General features: G+C 35.4%; 1 protein-coding gene across 1 annotated transcript in view; it reads right to left on the bottom strand.

Moving 5' to 3' along the window:
- LOC136032040 (low-density lipoprotein receptor-related protein 6-like) overlaps positions 1–16,857 on the bottom strand; it is a 113,146-nt gene that overhangs the window by 21,311 nt on the left and 74,978 nt on the right. Inside the window, exons 11-15 of the mRNA XM_065712130.1 lie at positions 16,671–16,818; positions 15,679–15,963; positions 11,128–11,377; positions 6,768–7,074; positions 43–445 (exon numbers count right to left, since the gene is read on the bottom strand). Of these exons, the coding sequence (XP_065568202.1) occupies positions 43–445; positions 6,768–7,074; positions 11,128–11,377; positions 15,679–15,963; positions 16,671–16,818 (1,393 nt within the window). The remainder of the gene's footprint in view (positions 1–42; positions 446–6,767; positions 7,075–11,127; positions 11,378–15,678; positions 15,964–16,670; positions 16,819–16,857) is intronic.

Below are 16,857 nucleotides of genomic sequence, written 5' to 3'. Positions count from 1 at the left end.
ATTAATTAGAGATATCTACTTAATTAAGCTCAGAAATCTTACCCTTTGGTCAGGTGCAAGGCTAAATTAGTGGCATTAACTCCCATTGATACAACAGGTCCGATACTTTCAAGTGTATCCACTTTAGTAGTGTTAATCACTAAATTTTTGGAACAAGACCAAAATAATATCCTTGCTATGGGATCAAGAACTAAATCCATCGGATGGAGCTTCCCATGTGGGTTAGGAACTACAATTATCGAGTTATTTCCAGTATCATCAGATCTTCGGATATTGTGTGACCTGCCATCTACCCAGTAGAGATTAAATGTAAGTGGATCAAAGTCAATACTCTTAACATTTTTCAATCCTCGTAGAGGCAGAACAATGTCAGGGCTATCTGGCGAATCTACCACAAAACGATTGATGTAATTTTTTTGACTGAAGAGAAGAAATGATGCAGGAGCTGAAAAAATCAAAGCTGATTAATAATGGAAAGCAACACGTAAAAATACAGAAAACTACAGTATATAATTTAGGCGAATACATTATAGTCATTACTAAGGAAAACAGGGCCTGGATTAAAAAAAAAAAACAACCTTTGGTATATTCTCATTTTTCCTTTTTTTAAAGTGCTCTCGAACATACCTCGGACGTTTGATTTTTTTAACGATCATAGTAGAAAGGAAAAATGTTCGCCCGCTACCTAGACTTTTACAATGTTTTGTCACAACAAGCCCAAACTTTAGAGGATACGGCTTGATAGGAAACAGATTACGAATCAGTATGAATATCATGTAATAAAGCGATCCAATAGAATAAAATGATCCATTCAGAAACAAATTTCTGAAAGTTCAGAAGCAAAAAAACAAAAAACAAGAGCTAAGAGCTCATATAGCACTTGTGACGAGGTCGGAAGAGCCGAGAGCTCATATGGTACGAGGTCGGAAGAGCCAAGAGCTCATTTGGACGAGGTCGGAAGAGCCAAGAGCCAAGAGCTCATTTGGCACTTGTGAGAAGGTCAGAACCTAAAGTTAAACTTTATAGCACAAGATCCTTCTAAATATCAAATTTCATTAAGATCTGGTCACCCTTTCGTAAGTTACAAATACCTCAATTTTCAAAATTACCTCCCCCTCCCAATTCCACCAAAGAGAGCAGATCCGGTCCAGTTATGTCAGTCACGTATCTTAGACAGGTTTCTATTCTTCCCATCCAGTTTCATCCTGATCTCACCGCTTTAAGTATTTTCTAAGATTTCCGGTCCCCCCAACTGCCCCCCCCCCAATTACGTTTGATCCGATTGAGATTTAAAATAAGATATCAGAGTTACGAGGTCCTTCTAAATATGAAGTTTCATGAAGATCCGATCACTCCTTCGTAAGTTAAAAATACGTTATTTTTCTTATTTTTCAGAATTACCCCCCCCCCCGCAATTGAGCGGATCCATTCCAATTATGTAAATTACGTATGCAAGACTTTTGCTTATTTTTCCAACCAAGTTTCATCCCAATCCTTCCAATCTAAGGGTTTCCCATCATTTTAGGTCTCCCCACCCCAAACTTCCCCCAATGTCACCAGATCCGGTCAGGATTTAAAATAAGAGCTTTGAGCCACGATATCCTTCTAAAAATCAAATTTCATGGAGATCCAATCACCCATTCGTAAGTTAAAAATACCTCATTTTTTCTAATTTTTCAGAATTAACCCCCCCCCCAACTACCCAAAAGAGAGCGGATCCGTTCCGTTTATGTCAATCATCTATCTAGGACTTATGTTTATTTTTCCCACCATGTTTCATCCCGATCCCTCCACTCTAAGTGTTTTCCAAGTTTTAGGTTTCCCCCTCCCAACTCCCCGCCCCCATCACCAGATCCGGTCGGGATTTAAAATAAGAGCTCTAAGACACGATATCCTTCTAAACATCAAATTTCATTGAGATCCGATCACCCGTTCGTAAGTTGAAAATACCTCATTTTTCTAATTTTTAAGACTTACTCCCCCCCCTCCCAACTACCCCAAAGAGAGCAAATAAGTTCCGATTATGTCAATCATGTATCTGGGACTTGCGCTTATTTTTCCCATCAAGTTTCATCCCGATCCCTCTACTCTAAGTGTTTTCCAAGATTTTAGGTTTCCCCCCTCCAACTCCCCCCAATGTCATCAGACCCAGTCGGGATTTAAAATAAGAGCTCTGAGACACAATATCATTCCAAACATCAAATTTCATTAAGATCCAATCACCCGCTCATAAGTTAAAAATACTTCATTTTTTCTATTTTTCCGAATTAACCGGCCCCTTCTCCCCCCCCCAGATGGTCAAATCGGGAAAACGACTATTTCTAATTTAATCTGGTCCGGTCCCTGATACGCTTGCCAAATTTCATCGTCCTAGCTTACCTGGAAGTGCCTAAAGTAGCAAAACCGGGACTTTAGGTTTTCCCCCTCCAACTCCCCCCAATGTCATCAGATCCGGTCGGGATTAAAAATAAGAGCTCTAAGATACAATATCATTCCAAAAATCAAATTTCATTAAGATCCAAATACCCGCTGATAAGTTAAAAATACTTCATTTTTTCTATTTTTTGCGAATTAACCGGGCCCCCACTCCCCCCCAGATGGTCAAATCGGGAAAACGACTATTTCTAATTTAATCTGGTCCGGTCCCTGATACGCTTGCCAAATTTCATCGTCCTAGCTTACCTGGAAGTGCCTAAAGTAGCAAAACCGGGACAGACAGACAGACCGACAGACCGACAGACAGACAGACAGACCGACAGAATTGGCGACTGCTATATGTCACTTGGTTAATACCAAGTGCCATAAAAACTACACAATTTTTAGTAGACAGTAGATACCACTACTACTACTAGTCTCTCACTGCAGCAACAAGCCGACTGGTGCCAACACAGCTACGAAAGCTCCTCCTCCATACCAATCTATTCAAGCCTCCACTGCTTACTCCTCCGACGAAACTCTAATTTCCTTTAAATTCTTCCGTCGGACCTCTTTTCACCCCATTGGGAGACGACTTGCTTTTCGTTCGGCCTCAAATAGATTGATAGAAAGAACAGTCCTAGACAATATGTGACCCTTCATCCGTAAAACGTATCCAAGCCATCTCAGGCTTCTTTCGTTATAGCTCTGTAAAGTGGGATAAAACCACATTTTTCGCACAGCTTGTTGTTTAACATACGGTCCGTCAAATGGGTACCTTTAAAACTATTCATAGACAATACCTCTAGAAAAAAATTACCCAATCTTCATTGGCCCTTCGGAGCACCCACGTATCAGAAACATACATGACCAGTTCCCCTTTTTTCAAAAATCATACTCATAATCTCCATAAGTACCCTATTTTAAAAACTTATTTACCGCACTATCAGCACCTGAGTACTTTTTGCCTTACTATTTTTCAATTCTTTTAGTACTGTCAATAACTCCTCTTCAAAAAATAAATATTCCTTCGTTTCAAATTGTCAATTTTCTTTTCATTTCTATATTATTTCCTACAACTTCATCACGGTTTAGCACATTCTCAAAATGATCTGCCCTTTTCTCTTTAACCCTTCCTTATCACTAAGAGAGGTCTCGTAATTATATCAAACTGATCCACGCTGATTACTCCCTCTGACTTTCTTAACATGCCAATACAATATTTTATTATTTTGCCGTCTGACTTGCATCTACCTTAAAGCGTTCACGCTCATGTTCTAGCTGCGTTTCTAAGTTTCTTCCTTAGGACAACTTCAGCTACTTCACAAACCATGTTCCTAAAACTATTCTATCCATCTTATATGTTGTCAAATTTTAAACTCTACAGTTTCGTATTTAACTGTTCCAGGAAGTTCTTCTCAAATTCAATTCAGAGAGTCTGCAACATCATAAATTTTTGGAAGGTAGTCGCTTTTCTGAAATCTCCGATTTGTATTAACTCTAGACACTAGTCGATATTGATCTTTAATTTTGATACCAATAACAGCGCTGCTATGTTCTGTCATCCTTAGATCTACAACCATATAATCAATAAGTCTGGCCGTAGTAATATATTTAGAGTACCATGTTAAAGTAAGGGCCATTTTATGACAAAACACCGTATTGGTTATAACTAGATTAAACATACAAATTTGAAACAGTCTATAAGCGTTACCATTTTCCTTTCGAACACCAAATTTACCGAGGCTAGGATACGCTCTACCCTTATTTCTACGAACCCGGGCAATAAAACCCTGTCTATTTGTTATAGCAACTATTTGTTACTGCAACTGAATGTAAAACTCGCCTGAGTCACTGCAAATTCCGTATGTCGGTTCTAAAGGGACACATGCCACTAAGACTGATACCTTGCACTTTTGATCATGAGATAAGCAACTAAAATTTTATAATTAATGCCTTTCAACCTAAGCCAGACTTAGAAGCTCCCACATTCATAATGAAACCTACCTCTGCCTATGCACCCCATCCTTCCTGTCTGAGTAAATAAATTCTATATGAACGAATTTCATGTTTCTTACACCTGGGATATGACTTTTTGAAACTCCTAACAAGTCCAGTTCCAAATACCCAAATTCGTTACCCAAATGTCAATATGATAATTGTTTTTCAACGTTATATATGCCAAGTCGCAATGTCTATGTCAATTACATCATTGAAATTGCTAGAGTCTGAAGAAAAGCCTTGGTTCCCACCAGCGCAGGTCAGGGGCTTAAACTTCTTCTAAAGTCTTAGCCCATAAGTCGGCTAAGAGACGGATATCAAGAATTCCCTGGGGCCTCAAGCTGAATGAAAGCTGTGTGCAGTCCTGGGCCCATCTTGGTCACTGCATGGTTTTCCAGACTTGGTGATGCTCTTGGTTACGGATAAGTAAAACTTCCATTCAGCGAAACCTCGCTGATGCTTTACGAAAGAAGGGCTTCCACCAAGGAGACAATTTGCCTAGGAATGAAGCTTCTCTCGTTCTTGTTCTTTTTTCAACACTGTGTTGGATTTGTTTCAGTTTTTTTACCTTCGTGCCTTAGATATTGGTATGAATGAAATATGAGTTTGCTTATTATTATTTATTATGATTTCTCAATAGAATACGATTACCTAATTCAAAAAGACAAAAATATTACATGTGACAAGGAAAGATCTATATTTAATGATAAAAAAATCGCTGTCTAATCATATTTGACAGTCACAGCTTGTTGAATTATTGATAACGGTAAACCAAATTTATTACATAAGAATTGAAAAATAAAATAAAATATTACGCTTATCTAACTTGGCGAAGTGGTTATCTAGCCAGTGAAGAATGTCTTTTTCGTAGAATTTCTAGTAGAATAGACTATTGCGTCCTTTTTCTCCACTCAAAAATCAATTTGATATTTATTGGCAGTATTCCTTGATGACATGATTTTCATGACTTCCTTTTTTGGTAAGTTTTTGCCATTCGAACGAGAAATTTGTAAAAATTGAAGCTTTAAAACCCAAATGGTATTAAAGAAAGACGAACACAGAATCAAACATGGTATCGAACATATTCTATGTATGACCAAGTAACTCCAAAGATACTTTACCAGGAAATAACTAAAATTCTCTTTTGTTCTTTTCTTTTCTTCACAGAAAAAACTAAATAAAAAGAGGTTTTGAAAAATCTGGTTTGAGACGAAAATTTATAATAGTCCAAGCCGTTACAGTATTTACGTTATTTCCCACTGAGCCATAACAGCTAAAATACACCCATCTTTACCTTGATATTCTGCCAGGAGGCACCAGCAAGGCTTTATTTTATTGGCTTTATTGGCCAATAAAATATAAAAATTTTATATAATAAGGCTTTATTGGCATACTGTAATACGACGATGAATTGAATGTCAAGGGGTGAGAATGCTAGAATGTGATCCATGACGCACTTCATTATGTGTAAGATGTACGAGATTGCATTGATTGAGGAGTTGGCTTCTGGAGGAATAGGGGTGAATGCCGATTCTGAATAGACCTGGACATGCTTTATTCAGAATAAAAGGATATCAGGGGACAGATATATCATTTAAAATTCGCTTTTGGGAGTTTGGATCAGTGAAGAATTTTCTAAGAAGTGGTGACAACAGCCTCAATATGAGCAACGAGATCTTGCTCTTTAAGAACACTAATGTTCAAATGCTTTTGTAGCTTTTGTAGCTACATTTACCAAGTTATACTTGCCGTACCAAGCTCTGCTAGGCAGCATAGTAACTACCAAGTAGAGCAGGCCTTCACTAAAAACAACTTTATTCAAAACAAATTCATTAATAACCAGAAAAAAAAACAGCTGCAACAACACTAAAAAAGAAAAAAAAACTATTATTTTTATTTTGGTGGACGGAGAACATATATTTCCAGAGATGCATCCAATTCACTGGGAAAATCTTTATGATAGTCTTATGCAAAACCAATATTTCGTCAACAGTGTAATAACATTTTTCAAGCCGTCATTCAGAGTATAAAAAAATCACTTTCAGTAGTTTCTAGCTGGGTTTTGTTTCTAGTTGATCAACAGAACTGAACGAGCAAACCTAATGGTTCTAATTCCATAGGAAATACGTTCTTTCACTGACTAGCAAAGAGAGCAAAACAAAGTCTTTTTTTTAGTCTTTTTTCGGTATTTTCAATTATGATTACCTATCTGAGACAAACTCAGTACCCGTTTGAAATATTATATACCAACAAAAAAAAGAAAAAAAATTCTTTTTTTAGAGAATAGGGTTATAACAACAGCCAAAATATAACAAATAATTCAAAGCAAAAAAAGAAAATTAATATCATACCCGAGCACGTTTTGTTATCCGGTTTCAGATTGAAATGTGTAGGACACTCGCAATGATAGTTAAATGCTTGTCTCTCCATTGATCCATTATTTCTATGCTTCTCTCCGTTTGGTAGAGCTAGGCATAGATCGGAACAGCCACCATTAAGAACAGCACACGGATTCCAGCCACTTTGTCGTGAATTATGGTATATTAAAACATCAGTAACATAATCAACTTGTGTCTGAAGACGAGTCCGATTTTCACCAAAAACCTTCGATGCTCTTTCGATTGATCTAGATGTCCAATCCGCCCAATAAATATGTTTCTGTATTAAAAAAAAAATCAAAAAAAAAATCTATAAACTCTTTTTTCCTCCAACATATCTTATTAATGGTTGTAAGCATGGTCAGGTTTGTCAGAAGCCAGGCCATTGGCCTGAGGCATACTAAAACCATTTCGTTACGAAGAGCCCTACTAACTATGTTACATCAATTCGTATGTTATCTTATTTCTTTTTTCTTTTAGTTGTTTATTATACGCTAGCACCAGTTCAATACATTAGTTGTGTCGTCTCATTTTCTTCGCAAAACTTGGTAGCTTTTTTCCATCAACAAAATATCAGAAGTTACCTTAGTCTGTAAAACTTAGTGCCCTGCTACTGCAGACTAATTGCCGAGCCGAAAACGCAGCCCTTGGCTTTGCAATCGCTTAAAAACAATTTTTTCGGTTCTTTATTCATTTTTGTGGTTTTGGCTGGTCCATGATTCATCATTAGTGATTCTTTTAACACATTCTAGGCACCTCCTGGTACTTTGTTATGCATAAAACTTAGTTTTAAGCCTTGTAATCAGCCATCGACACTTACACACTACCGAAAGAGTACTTTGGCAAAGGCGAACTGAATGGACATTATCATGTGTATTTCCCCTTTTAGTTTTAAGCTTCGGGGGAAAGGCTGTGAATTTTCAAGTGAACGAAACGGAACTTCGTCGAAAAAAAAAAATCACTGATGAGAAAAATAAGGGACTTTCTACCTATTATAGGACCAGAAGCGTCACAAGTGTAGCATTAGGGGAACAAAGTAAAGCTGTCATATAACATGGTTTTCCAACACTATTTTCTAAATATTTAGATAATCACAAGATACAGTAAGGGACACGTCTGCAAATAGGGAGGAGGGGGATTTATACCTCGGAGGATTTGTAAAACTGCAAGAACCATCATTCTTTTATGTTCTGATAAATACTAATTCAGAGTTTTCAAAATCAAAATTTTATATTCCTTTCTGCGAATGTTTCAGAATTTCAGCAAAAGACACGGAATTAAGGTTAAAAAAATGTTTTATAATACAACTAAGCATATCCCCCCCTCCAATTTTTTCAAAATATAGCGAAACTATTTTAATTTCAACTAAGACATTTAGAAACTTAGAAATTTCAGAAACTTCACTATAAGTATTAATCCCGTTTCACGGTCTCCATATCCAAGAAACATTTTGATTTTGCATCTCTTACCACTTCAGAGCTATAGACCGCTGATCGCGAAACGACAAACCGCAGCAACACAATTAAATACTTCAAATTACATTTTCATGTAAAAAACCCAAATGCATCATTCAACCTTTTCATTTTAGTTTCAATAGATAAGTAACCTGCTATCGATCTAGTTGGATCATTTTAAGAGTCAGCAAAGACGGGGGCTAATTTATTGTAAAGTACAAAAATCGGATAGAAAAACGAGACTGATTCCTCATTCAATGAATTCTTTAAATGTAAACAATTACTGCCGTCGCAATGGCGACGACACATAACATCTAGCATTTACATCAACCACCATCTAGCGAAAGGTTCTATAAAAGAAACAAAAAATTATCACGCATTCCATGAATGGACATGAGACAAACAAAGGTAAGCCATTGTTTTCAGTTTGCTGCGGAATTTTACAGTGGCCTGTCAAATAGCACCAAAAGCCACAATTTTTTTTGGCTACTCCCAAAAAGTGTCCGGCAAAATTTCAAGAAGGACTTCGATATTCGGAGAATCCAATTTCCTTCCTGAGAAAGGGTGAAAACCACAAAGGGTGAAAAGAGAAGGCAGTAATTAGCCCTCATTCCTTGTGGCGAAATAAACGAAAATAACTCTTGTTTCACCTTGGTCCACCCTTGTATCCGAATCTTGACAGACATCAAAACTATATAATATTTAATTTGCAGTTTAAGCTATGGTTTGTTGAAACACCTAGCAATTTTAATTGGAAAATTCATTGGGTTCAATCCATTGATCATCCCGTAATATCCCAAATTCATTATTTTTGACTCCTTAAAAACGGTAATTTTGTTTGGTGAAAAATCTTTTTAAAGATTTGACTGCAAAAACATCAAACTACAATACTGATGTGGATGGATATATCCCAGGACACCTTTTGGACATACACAAACGAAAGCATGCACCATGCGGGATAAATTCTGCAATGTAACCTCGAAGAATCATATGTGTGAATAGCAACTCACTCCAGCACCAAATCGAGACGGAAATTAATTGAAATTATGATATTTGGTTCATTTGCGTGCGTATATTTTCGATAGGAAACTAGCATCATCAAAAATTAAATTGCTATTATGTTAATCAGCCTTTTCAGCACACATGGCACCTATTAGTAGGCCGCTTGCATGGTGCGTACGAAAGTATATGAATAAATTATCAATGTCATACTTATGCACAGAGAAAAGAGGGATAGCCTCCTCCCCTGAGATTGGTCCGAAGGACCAGAAATACAGAAAAGACTAAGATCAAACACATTGTTGGAATTTTCTGTCACTTCATCACCAAAAAAAATCAGGTGAATAACACGAAAGCAACACGAACTGCAATATACAGTTTGTTCATTTAGTTAGTTTGCATTTCGATTTTGTTAAGTGCAGCCGTCAATTAGAACGTTAGTTTCTCTATATGTGTATATGACCGCTTTTGCCCCTGACAAGTAGGGAGAAAGCACTGTTAGTCAGTACAACATGTCGAGATTATAGGGATATTCACTTCCGGCATTTTAATGTTCCCCAATAGGGAAAATTCCCAGGTTTTCTATTTTGGAGCTAAGAGGGGGAGAGCGTAAATTCACTTATCTTAACTCTTGTCTCGTAGATAGGGTGTCAAGTGTGAACCTCTTAACCTCGATTTGAACATTGCGTGTCAAGCAGAGTGTTAGACACTCCACAACTGGAGTTAAATAGATTTAATTTCAAAACATACATTTCATATTCGGGGATCATAGATACGTGCACCACCTATTTTCGTTATAGAAATAATATTTCAGGCATTTTAGGGTCCCACTAACGATCTTCCACCTATGGTCCACACACAAGAAAATATAGTCGTGGCAGCAAGCTTAGGTGTTTTATTATAAGAAATGACATAATACTTTCAAAAACAGCCTGTTTTGTTCGGAAGTCACACTGACCAGGCTCACAAATATGCAACGAACAAAAGATTCTAAATCGATTCTAAAAAGATTAATTTTGAACTTGAAACACGGACCATGAAAATAAATAAAGAATGTCAATACCATTTCCTTATGTACTTTAGAACGGAGAAGTCCATAAAACTGCTTAAAAACAGATTGAGTCAAACTGACTTCTTAGTTGTTGTTTTTTTTTTTGAATTCGTTCAAAAACGTATTTGCCATTTTCCATAGTTAGTTCTCTGTTTTAAGCAGATATCCTGTGAATTAACAAACTTGAGTCTTTCAAGCGCTTTGATACCAAAAAATTGAAAACTTAATTTTGCTTCAGAAAATGAAAAGGGAAACTGTATAATGAAAGGAAAAGAAAAAGAAACAAAATGGTAGAAGCCTAAAAGGATGTAATCAAAATAACAATAAAAACGTTATTAAAAAAAAATGATTCAATAGACAATCAAAGAGTAACTAAAATTTCAGGTATCATCCCTTCCTATGTCTGCTTTAAAAGTCCCATAATTTTTGCGTGTTTTGTAAGTCCAAGCAATGTGTATGCTATGTAACCGATTTTACTATTTTGGTGAACTCCCCTCCGCCCAAGGAAAATTTATACTGTTAGATAATGCTTATAGATATTCATTTCAATTGACAAACTAAATTCAAATTAGTACATGAGCATTAATAACAGTTTAACAGTCCATAATTTGTCCATTATAATTGCTGTTCTTACTACTTTTGTTGCTACTGACACTATCTTTACACAATTCACAAAAAAAACCTTTCATTTGGCTAACAATAGTATTATAACATGAAAATCCAAATTTGTGCACAAATAGCCTGAATAGTTTGTTTCAATATCAGACACAAATGTTTTTTTAAATACTAGAGGATTAGATATCCAAAAGGTTTGTCAAAAGACACTTACTTCATATTGTGCCAGGCCATAAGGATGAGGTACTTCGCTGCTAACAACTACTCTTCGATTTTGACCGGTCAAGTCGGAAGATTCAATTTTCTTATCATCCAAATCAGCCCAGAAGAGCTTTCGATCAACAAAATCTATAGCTAGTCCATTGACTCGCCCAATCCTGGTTAATATACTACTTCTTAAGCTGCCATCAAGGGCAGCTCTTTCAATATGAGGCTCCTTACCCCAGACACTTATATACATCCACCTGTGAAAACGTAAAATTGTTCAAATTCTACTGAAAACTATTTCAACTGGGCCTCAACACTTTTTCTACCTGTAAGTGAGAATAAGCAACATTTGAGACAACGAAACGAGGTAAAAGACATTAAAGGAGAGAAAAACAAACTTCAGACACCTAAACACAGACCAATAAAACTAACATTAATTATTAGATCCATAAATTGCCTACCAAGCGGATATCCCCTTTACCATCTAGGGATTTAGCAAATAAATACAGTTCCACATATTGTCGATTGCAAATTAAGAATGCAGCGATTAATACAAAAGGTTGTCAACATCAATCAAGTAGTAATCAAAACTTTTTATGAGAGATTTCTCTGCCCTATAACTCATAGAATCTCGACTTCCTACATATTATTATCTAGACTCTCAAGATTATATACACCAGATTTTCCTTATATATAGTCGATATACACAGCATATAGACTATATTTTTCAAAAGATAATGCAATCTTCACAATATTAAAGCTTTGGTGAAAATAAAAAAATTAAAATATATAAGTATGAATAATAACAACAACAAAAGACAAAAGTAACAGGCAAAGTGTTACAAAGCAAGAAGAAGGGGGGGGGGACATATTTTAATAGGCAAGAGACAAAAAGCTACATATACAAATGCCTTCAGCGAACAAAAAGTAAAAGAACCTTTACTAGAAAAGTTATTTCTGATAGAATCTAAGATTTACACGGTTGGTAAACCTCAAACCGATAAAGGTAGATCGTTCAAAACTTAAGCCCCCTTAAAATAAAATACAGCATCAGAGACGCTCTTTAACTGGATTAGATGGATATTATTAAATATTTTCCTATTTCAAAATTGATCTTGTAATACAACAGCCTAGAACCAAAACAAAGTAGGCAGCAATATTACAAATTGCATTTGATGTCCTTCTGAATTGGTGTTACATGTTGTACAACTAAATATTAATATAAGGCTTCTATATACGCAAAATACAGTACCTACCTTACATGCTTCACAAGATTTCCAATAAAAATAAATTTACACAACACATAAAACAACTTACATTTTGATTGATATATTAAGTTCCCATTATTTAGTAAGGGATAGATGCTCGGTACAAGAAGGAGAACGTTCTCTTAATTAATATAAAACTAGTAAATAATCACCGACTGATTTTTTCATCTCTGGACAGTGGGGTTTGTTTACCAAAATAAGAAATCAATTACATTGGTGCTAAAATATAAAAGAAGAGGCAAAAAGTTGCTTAATTGATTTGGCTTATCAAGTTTTCAACTAATCAAAGTGTCTCTTAATATTGACACAAGAGTAGTGGCTTTACATTACTTTTTTTTAAGAAATGGTCCCATTCTAAAAAAAAAAGACATTTGAAATGATTATAAGTTTTATTCGACTGTATAGTTTCCAAAGCCAGTTAAATGTTACCCTTGGGGAGGTAACTCTGGAAATAACTATGGAAAACAGATGCCCATTCAACAAATTGATATCAAATATTTGGGAAAAAGAAGCAAGTTTTGTCAGAAAAGGTTCTGGGAAAAAGAATCCCATGAAAATTAATAAGTAGTTAAACCAATAACAAGCATAACAATAGTATTGGGTTCCAGGAAAGCACTCTTTGCAAGCAAAAAATTTGGTCAAATATATACAATATAAAAAAAAAATTCATCATAATATCCTACAGAGGAAAAAAGAAATATCTAACTCTTCACAAGATAGAAGGCGCTCATTGTTCCTTCAAGAGTATTAAATTAAAAAAAAAAACAAGTTTTTTTTAAATGCAAGTAAGGAGCGACATTAAAACTTAAAACGAACAGAAATTATTCCGTATATGAAAGGGGTTGTTTCCTTTTCAACGCCTCGATCTTTACACTAAAGTTTGACTCTTTCTCACAACTCTACTTTTTAAAACAATAAAAAACTTTAGCGTAAAGAGCGAGGCGTTGAGGAGGGGATAACCCCTTTCATATACGGAATAACTTCCGTTCGTTTTAAGTTTTAATGTCGCTCCTTACTTGCAGTTAAAAAACTTGTTTTTTTTAATTTAATTTTTGAATGTTTTTTAATTAATGCATGTTTTGATTTCGGCTCACCGCCAATGAATAATTAAAACGAGATTTGTATGTTTTCTAGGCTAAATGGCTTTCTCATAGTTTTGATCGGATGATTTTGATAAAAAAAAGGGGTGGGGGAGGATGCCTAGTTGCACTCCATTTTTTGGTTACTTAAAAAGGCAACTAGAACTTTTTTTTTTTTACGAACGTTTTTATTAGTAATAAATATACGTAACTTACGAATGAACTTCCGTAACGAAATTCTATATTTGTATATTTTTATTACATTGAGGGGTTCTCCCCCTCCTCAATACCTCGCTGTTTACACTAAAGCTTCAATTTGGTCCAATTCTTTAAGAATGACCCCTGAATCACATAAGCCGTAGAATAAATAGTTGAAATTACTAAAAATACTTTAGCGTAAAGAGTGAGGTCTTGTGCAGGAGACGAACCCCCTTATATACGTAATAATTTCTGCTCGTTTTAGGTTCTAATGATGCTCCTTACTTTTTTTTATTGCTTTTTTTAAATAGCGCTAGAAAATCCTGCGGCCCCTTCATGGAAATTTTCTTCCCCCAAGATAAATTCCTTCATGGAAAGATCCTTTCACATAACCTTCTTCCCTTGACGCCCCTTTAACGTGAAAAAGTCGCCCTGAAGACGTCTGTAAACGTCCTAATGACCATTACTGTATGTAAGCAATGGTCAAAGTTTGTGACTTGCAGCCCCTCCCCCGAGTACTGTGGGGGATTAAGTCATCCTGAAAGACATAATTATTAGGTTTTTCGACTATGCTGAACAAAATGGCTATCTCAAAATTTTGATCCAGTGACTCCGGGAAAAAAAGCGTGGGAGGGGGCCTACGTGCCCTACAATTTTTTTGTCACCAAAAGGGGCATTAAAACTTTTAATTTTCGTTATAATGAGCCCTCTCGCGACATTCTAGGACCACTGGGTCGATACGATCACCCCTGGAAAAAAAAATAACAAATACACATGCACCCGTGATCTGTCTTCTGGGAAAAAACACAAAATTACACATTTTGTAGATAGGAGGTTAAAACTTCTACAGTAGGGTCCTCTGATACGCTGAATTTGATGGTGAAAACTTGACGAAACTTATATATTTAGAATCAGCGTAAAAATGCGATTCTTTTGATGTAACTATTGGTATCAAAATTCCATTTTTTAGCGTTTCGGTTACTATTGAGCCGGGTCGCTCCTTACTACAGTTCGTTACCACGAATTGTTTGACAATGGGAAAATGCAAAATTTTAAATGCCGTTCTTTATCAAATATTGCATATTAGAATCTAGAAGAAAAAAGTAGATTTTATTTGATTTTTCTTCTTTTTTTAAATCACTTTTCTGACACAATGGTTAAATATGTTTATTTCCACGATTAAATACTCATAAACTTCTAAAAAAATATTCGTGGAATAAAATCTAGAGGCAATTTACTCCTTTTACTTGTAGATCCATTTTATGTAACTTTTTACAAGGGGCGCCAATGCTCATTTAGAAGTCCTCGCTATTTCCAGAGAAGATATGTGCACCCCAACCGCTTGCATAAACTAGACACAGTTATAAACTACTTTACATTTTTTAACAAACAATCTCATTAATACACTTTGGCTAGATGAAACACTTTGGCTCGACAAAATTTCATAACAATTTTCTCTATTGTTTGAGTACATACTAATTTTAATAGAATTGTTTTCCCAGAAAATGTGACCGACAAACCTGCTTCACATATTGCATCTAAAAAAATAGTGGAGAAAATGGGAATCAATCAAGCAGTTTAGATGCCCTTACCAAAATAATCGGTTTCCCTTGCAATAAACATCTTAGGATGGCATGTGTACCTTTGCTCATAGTATGGAAGAAGACTGCATGAAGCTCACCAAAACAAATGCTGTCTATAGCACATGTGCCCAAAACACTTGGTCCTAGGACCACACACGACATATATCACATAGCATATTTTATATTGCACTTTTGCACTAAGCTTAAAAGCGTTCATTACAGTGAAGTATAGATTCACCTTATTGATTTAAATAGACACATTCATAGTCAACCGTCAATTCGTAAAAGTAAAGAAAAAAGCTTACTCTATTACACAATTTTATTACAACAGGAAGATTGAAGACTAGTAAAAGTAGCCATTAGAATAGAAACATCTTATTTAATCTCGTTATTATTACAATTTATACTTTAATCGGTAAACCTTACTCACCCTTCTGAAGGATCCAAGGCAATATTCCTGGGGTTGGGTAAATCCTTCCAAATAAGAACTCTTCTTGATGAGCCATCAATACGCGATACTTCGACTCGATGGCTTCCCATATCCGCCCAGTAGATATTCCTAGCTACCCAATCGATAGCCATCCCCTCCGGATATTCTAGGCCAAATTCTACAATAACTTCTAAATGAGAACCATTCATATACGCTCTAGATATTGCCTTAGTGCCAATATCCGTCCAATAGATTCGACTATCGGTTATATCGAAGTCAATTGAACTGAAATAAAAGAAATAAGTTAGCCAACTAAAAATAAACATTAATTATTAAAACAAACTTAGAATAAACGCTCCCGTTCAACTGTAGCTTAATACTAGTTACAAGAGGTTGTAAGATATCTTTATATTTTATTCGACAAACACGGAAATCAGACTTCTATTTCAGCTCATTAATCACCAAGGGTTAAAAAATAAATAAAATATCCTTTCCCCCAAAAAAATAATGACAGAATGGGACAATAAGTTAGATGATTATGGCTAATATCTTTCCGTTTTGTTCCTGTCCACAGTTTCTAAATTTCTTCGTTTTTCTTCGTTTATGAAAGCTTCAATAAAATAGGTTGTGTGACAAAATAAAGTTGGATTCCATGTTGCTGCATGGGTTATACTCAGTAATTCTTCTTTTCTTCTAAATATTCTTTTCTAGAGAAAGATATCTTCTTTTCTTGTAAATAACAATAAAGTGTCCAAAAATAAATAACACAAATACCAAAGCTAGTAAATAATTTCACATTTCATACAACAAAATATGTGCCGCTGTTTCTGCTTATCAGCTACTAAACATCTTAATACAAATACAAAGGAGAGATAGAGAGAGAGAAAGGAAGAGTTAATGGGTGTAATAATTTTTCTAAAACTTCAAAATTTTTTAACAAATGCTCATTGGTTGTGTTAAAAAAGTAATAAAGTAATAAAACAAAGACCTACCTTGCTTCTTTAATTCCTTGAACTGGTATTAGGAAATCATTCCTGCTCTCGGTCTCTAAACTAATTCGTCGGATATCTTCTTTTCTTGTAAATAGCAAAAATGCTTCAGGTACTAGACAAGAGTGGCCGTCACTTGACAGTTCATAGCCTACAATTTAAAGCAGACATCACTAAAATAATAATTTGT

Source organism: Artemia franciscana, chromosome 10 (genome assembly GCF_032884065.1).
Source record: "Artemia franciscana chromosome 10, ASM3288406v1, whole genome shotgun sequence".
In the NCBI taxonomy this organism is placed as follows: domain Eukaryota; kingdom Metazoa; phylum Arthropoda; class Branchiopoda; order Anostraca; family Artemiidae; genus Artemia; species Artemia franciscana.
This window is presented reverse-complemented; position numbering and strand designations above follow the sequence as displayed.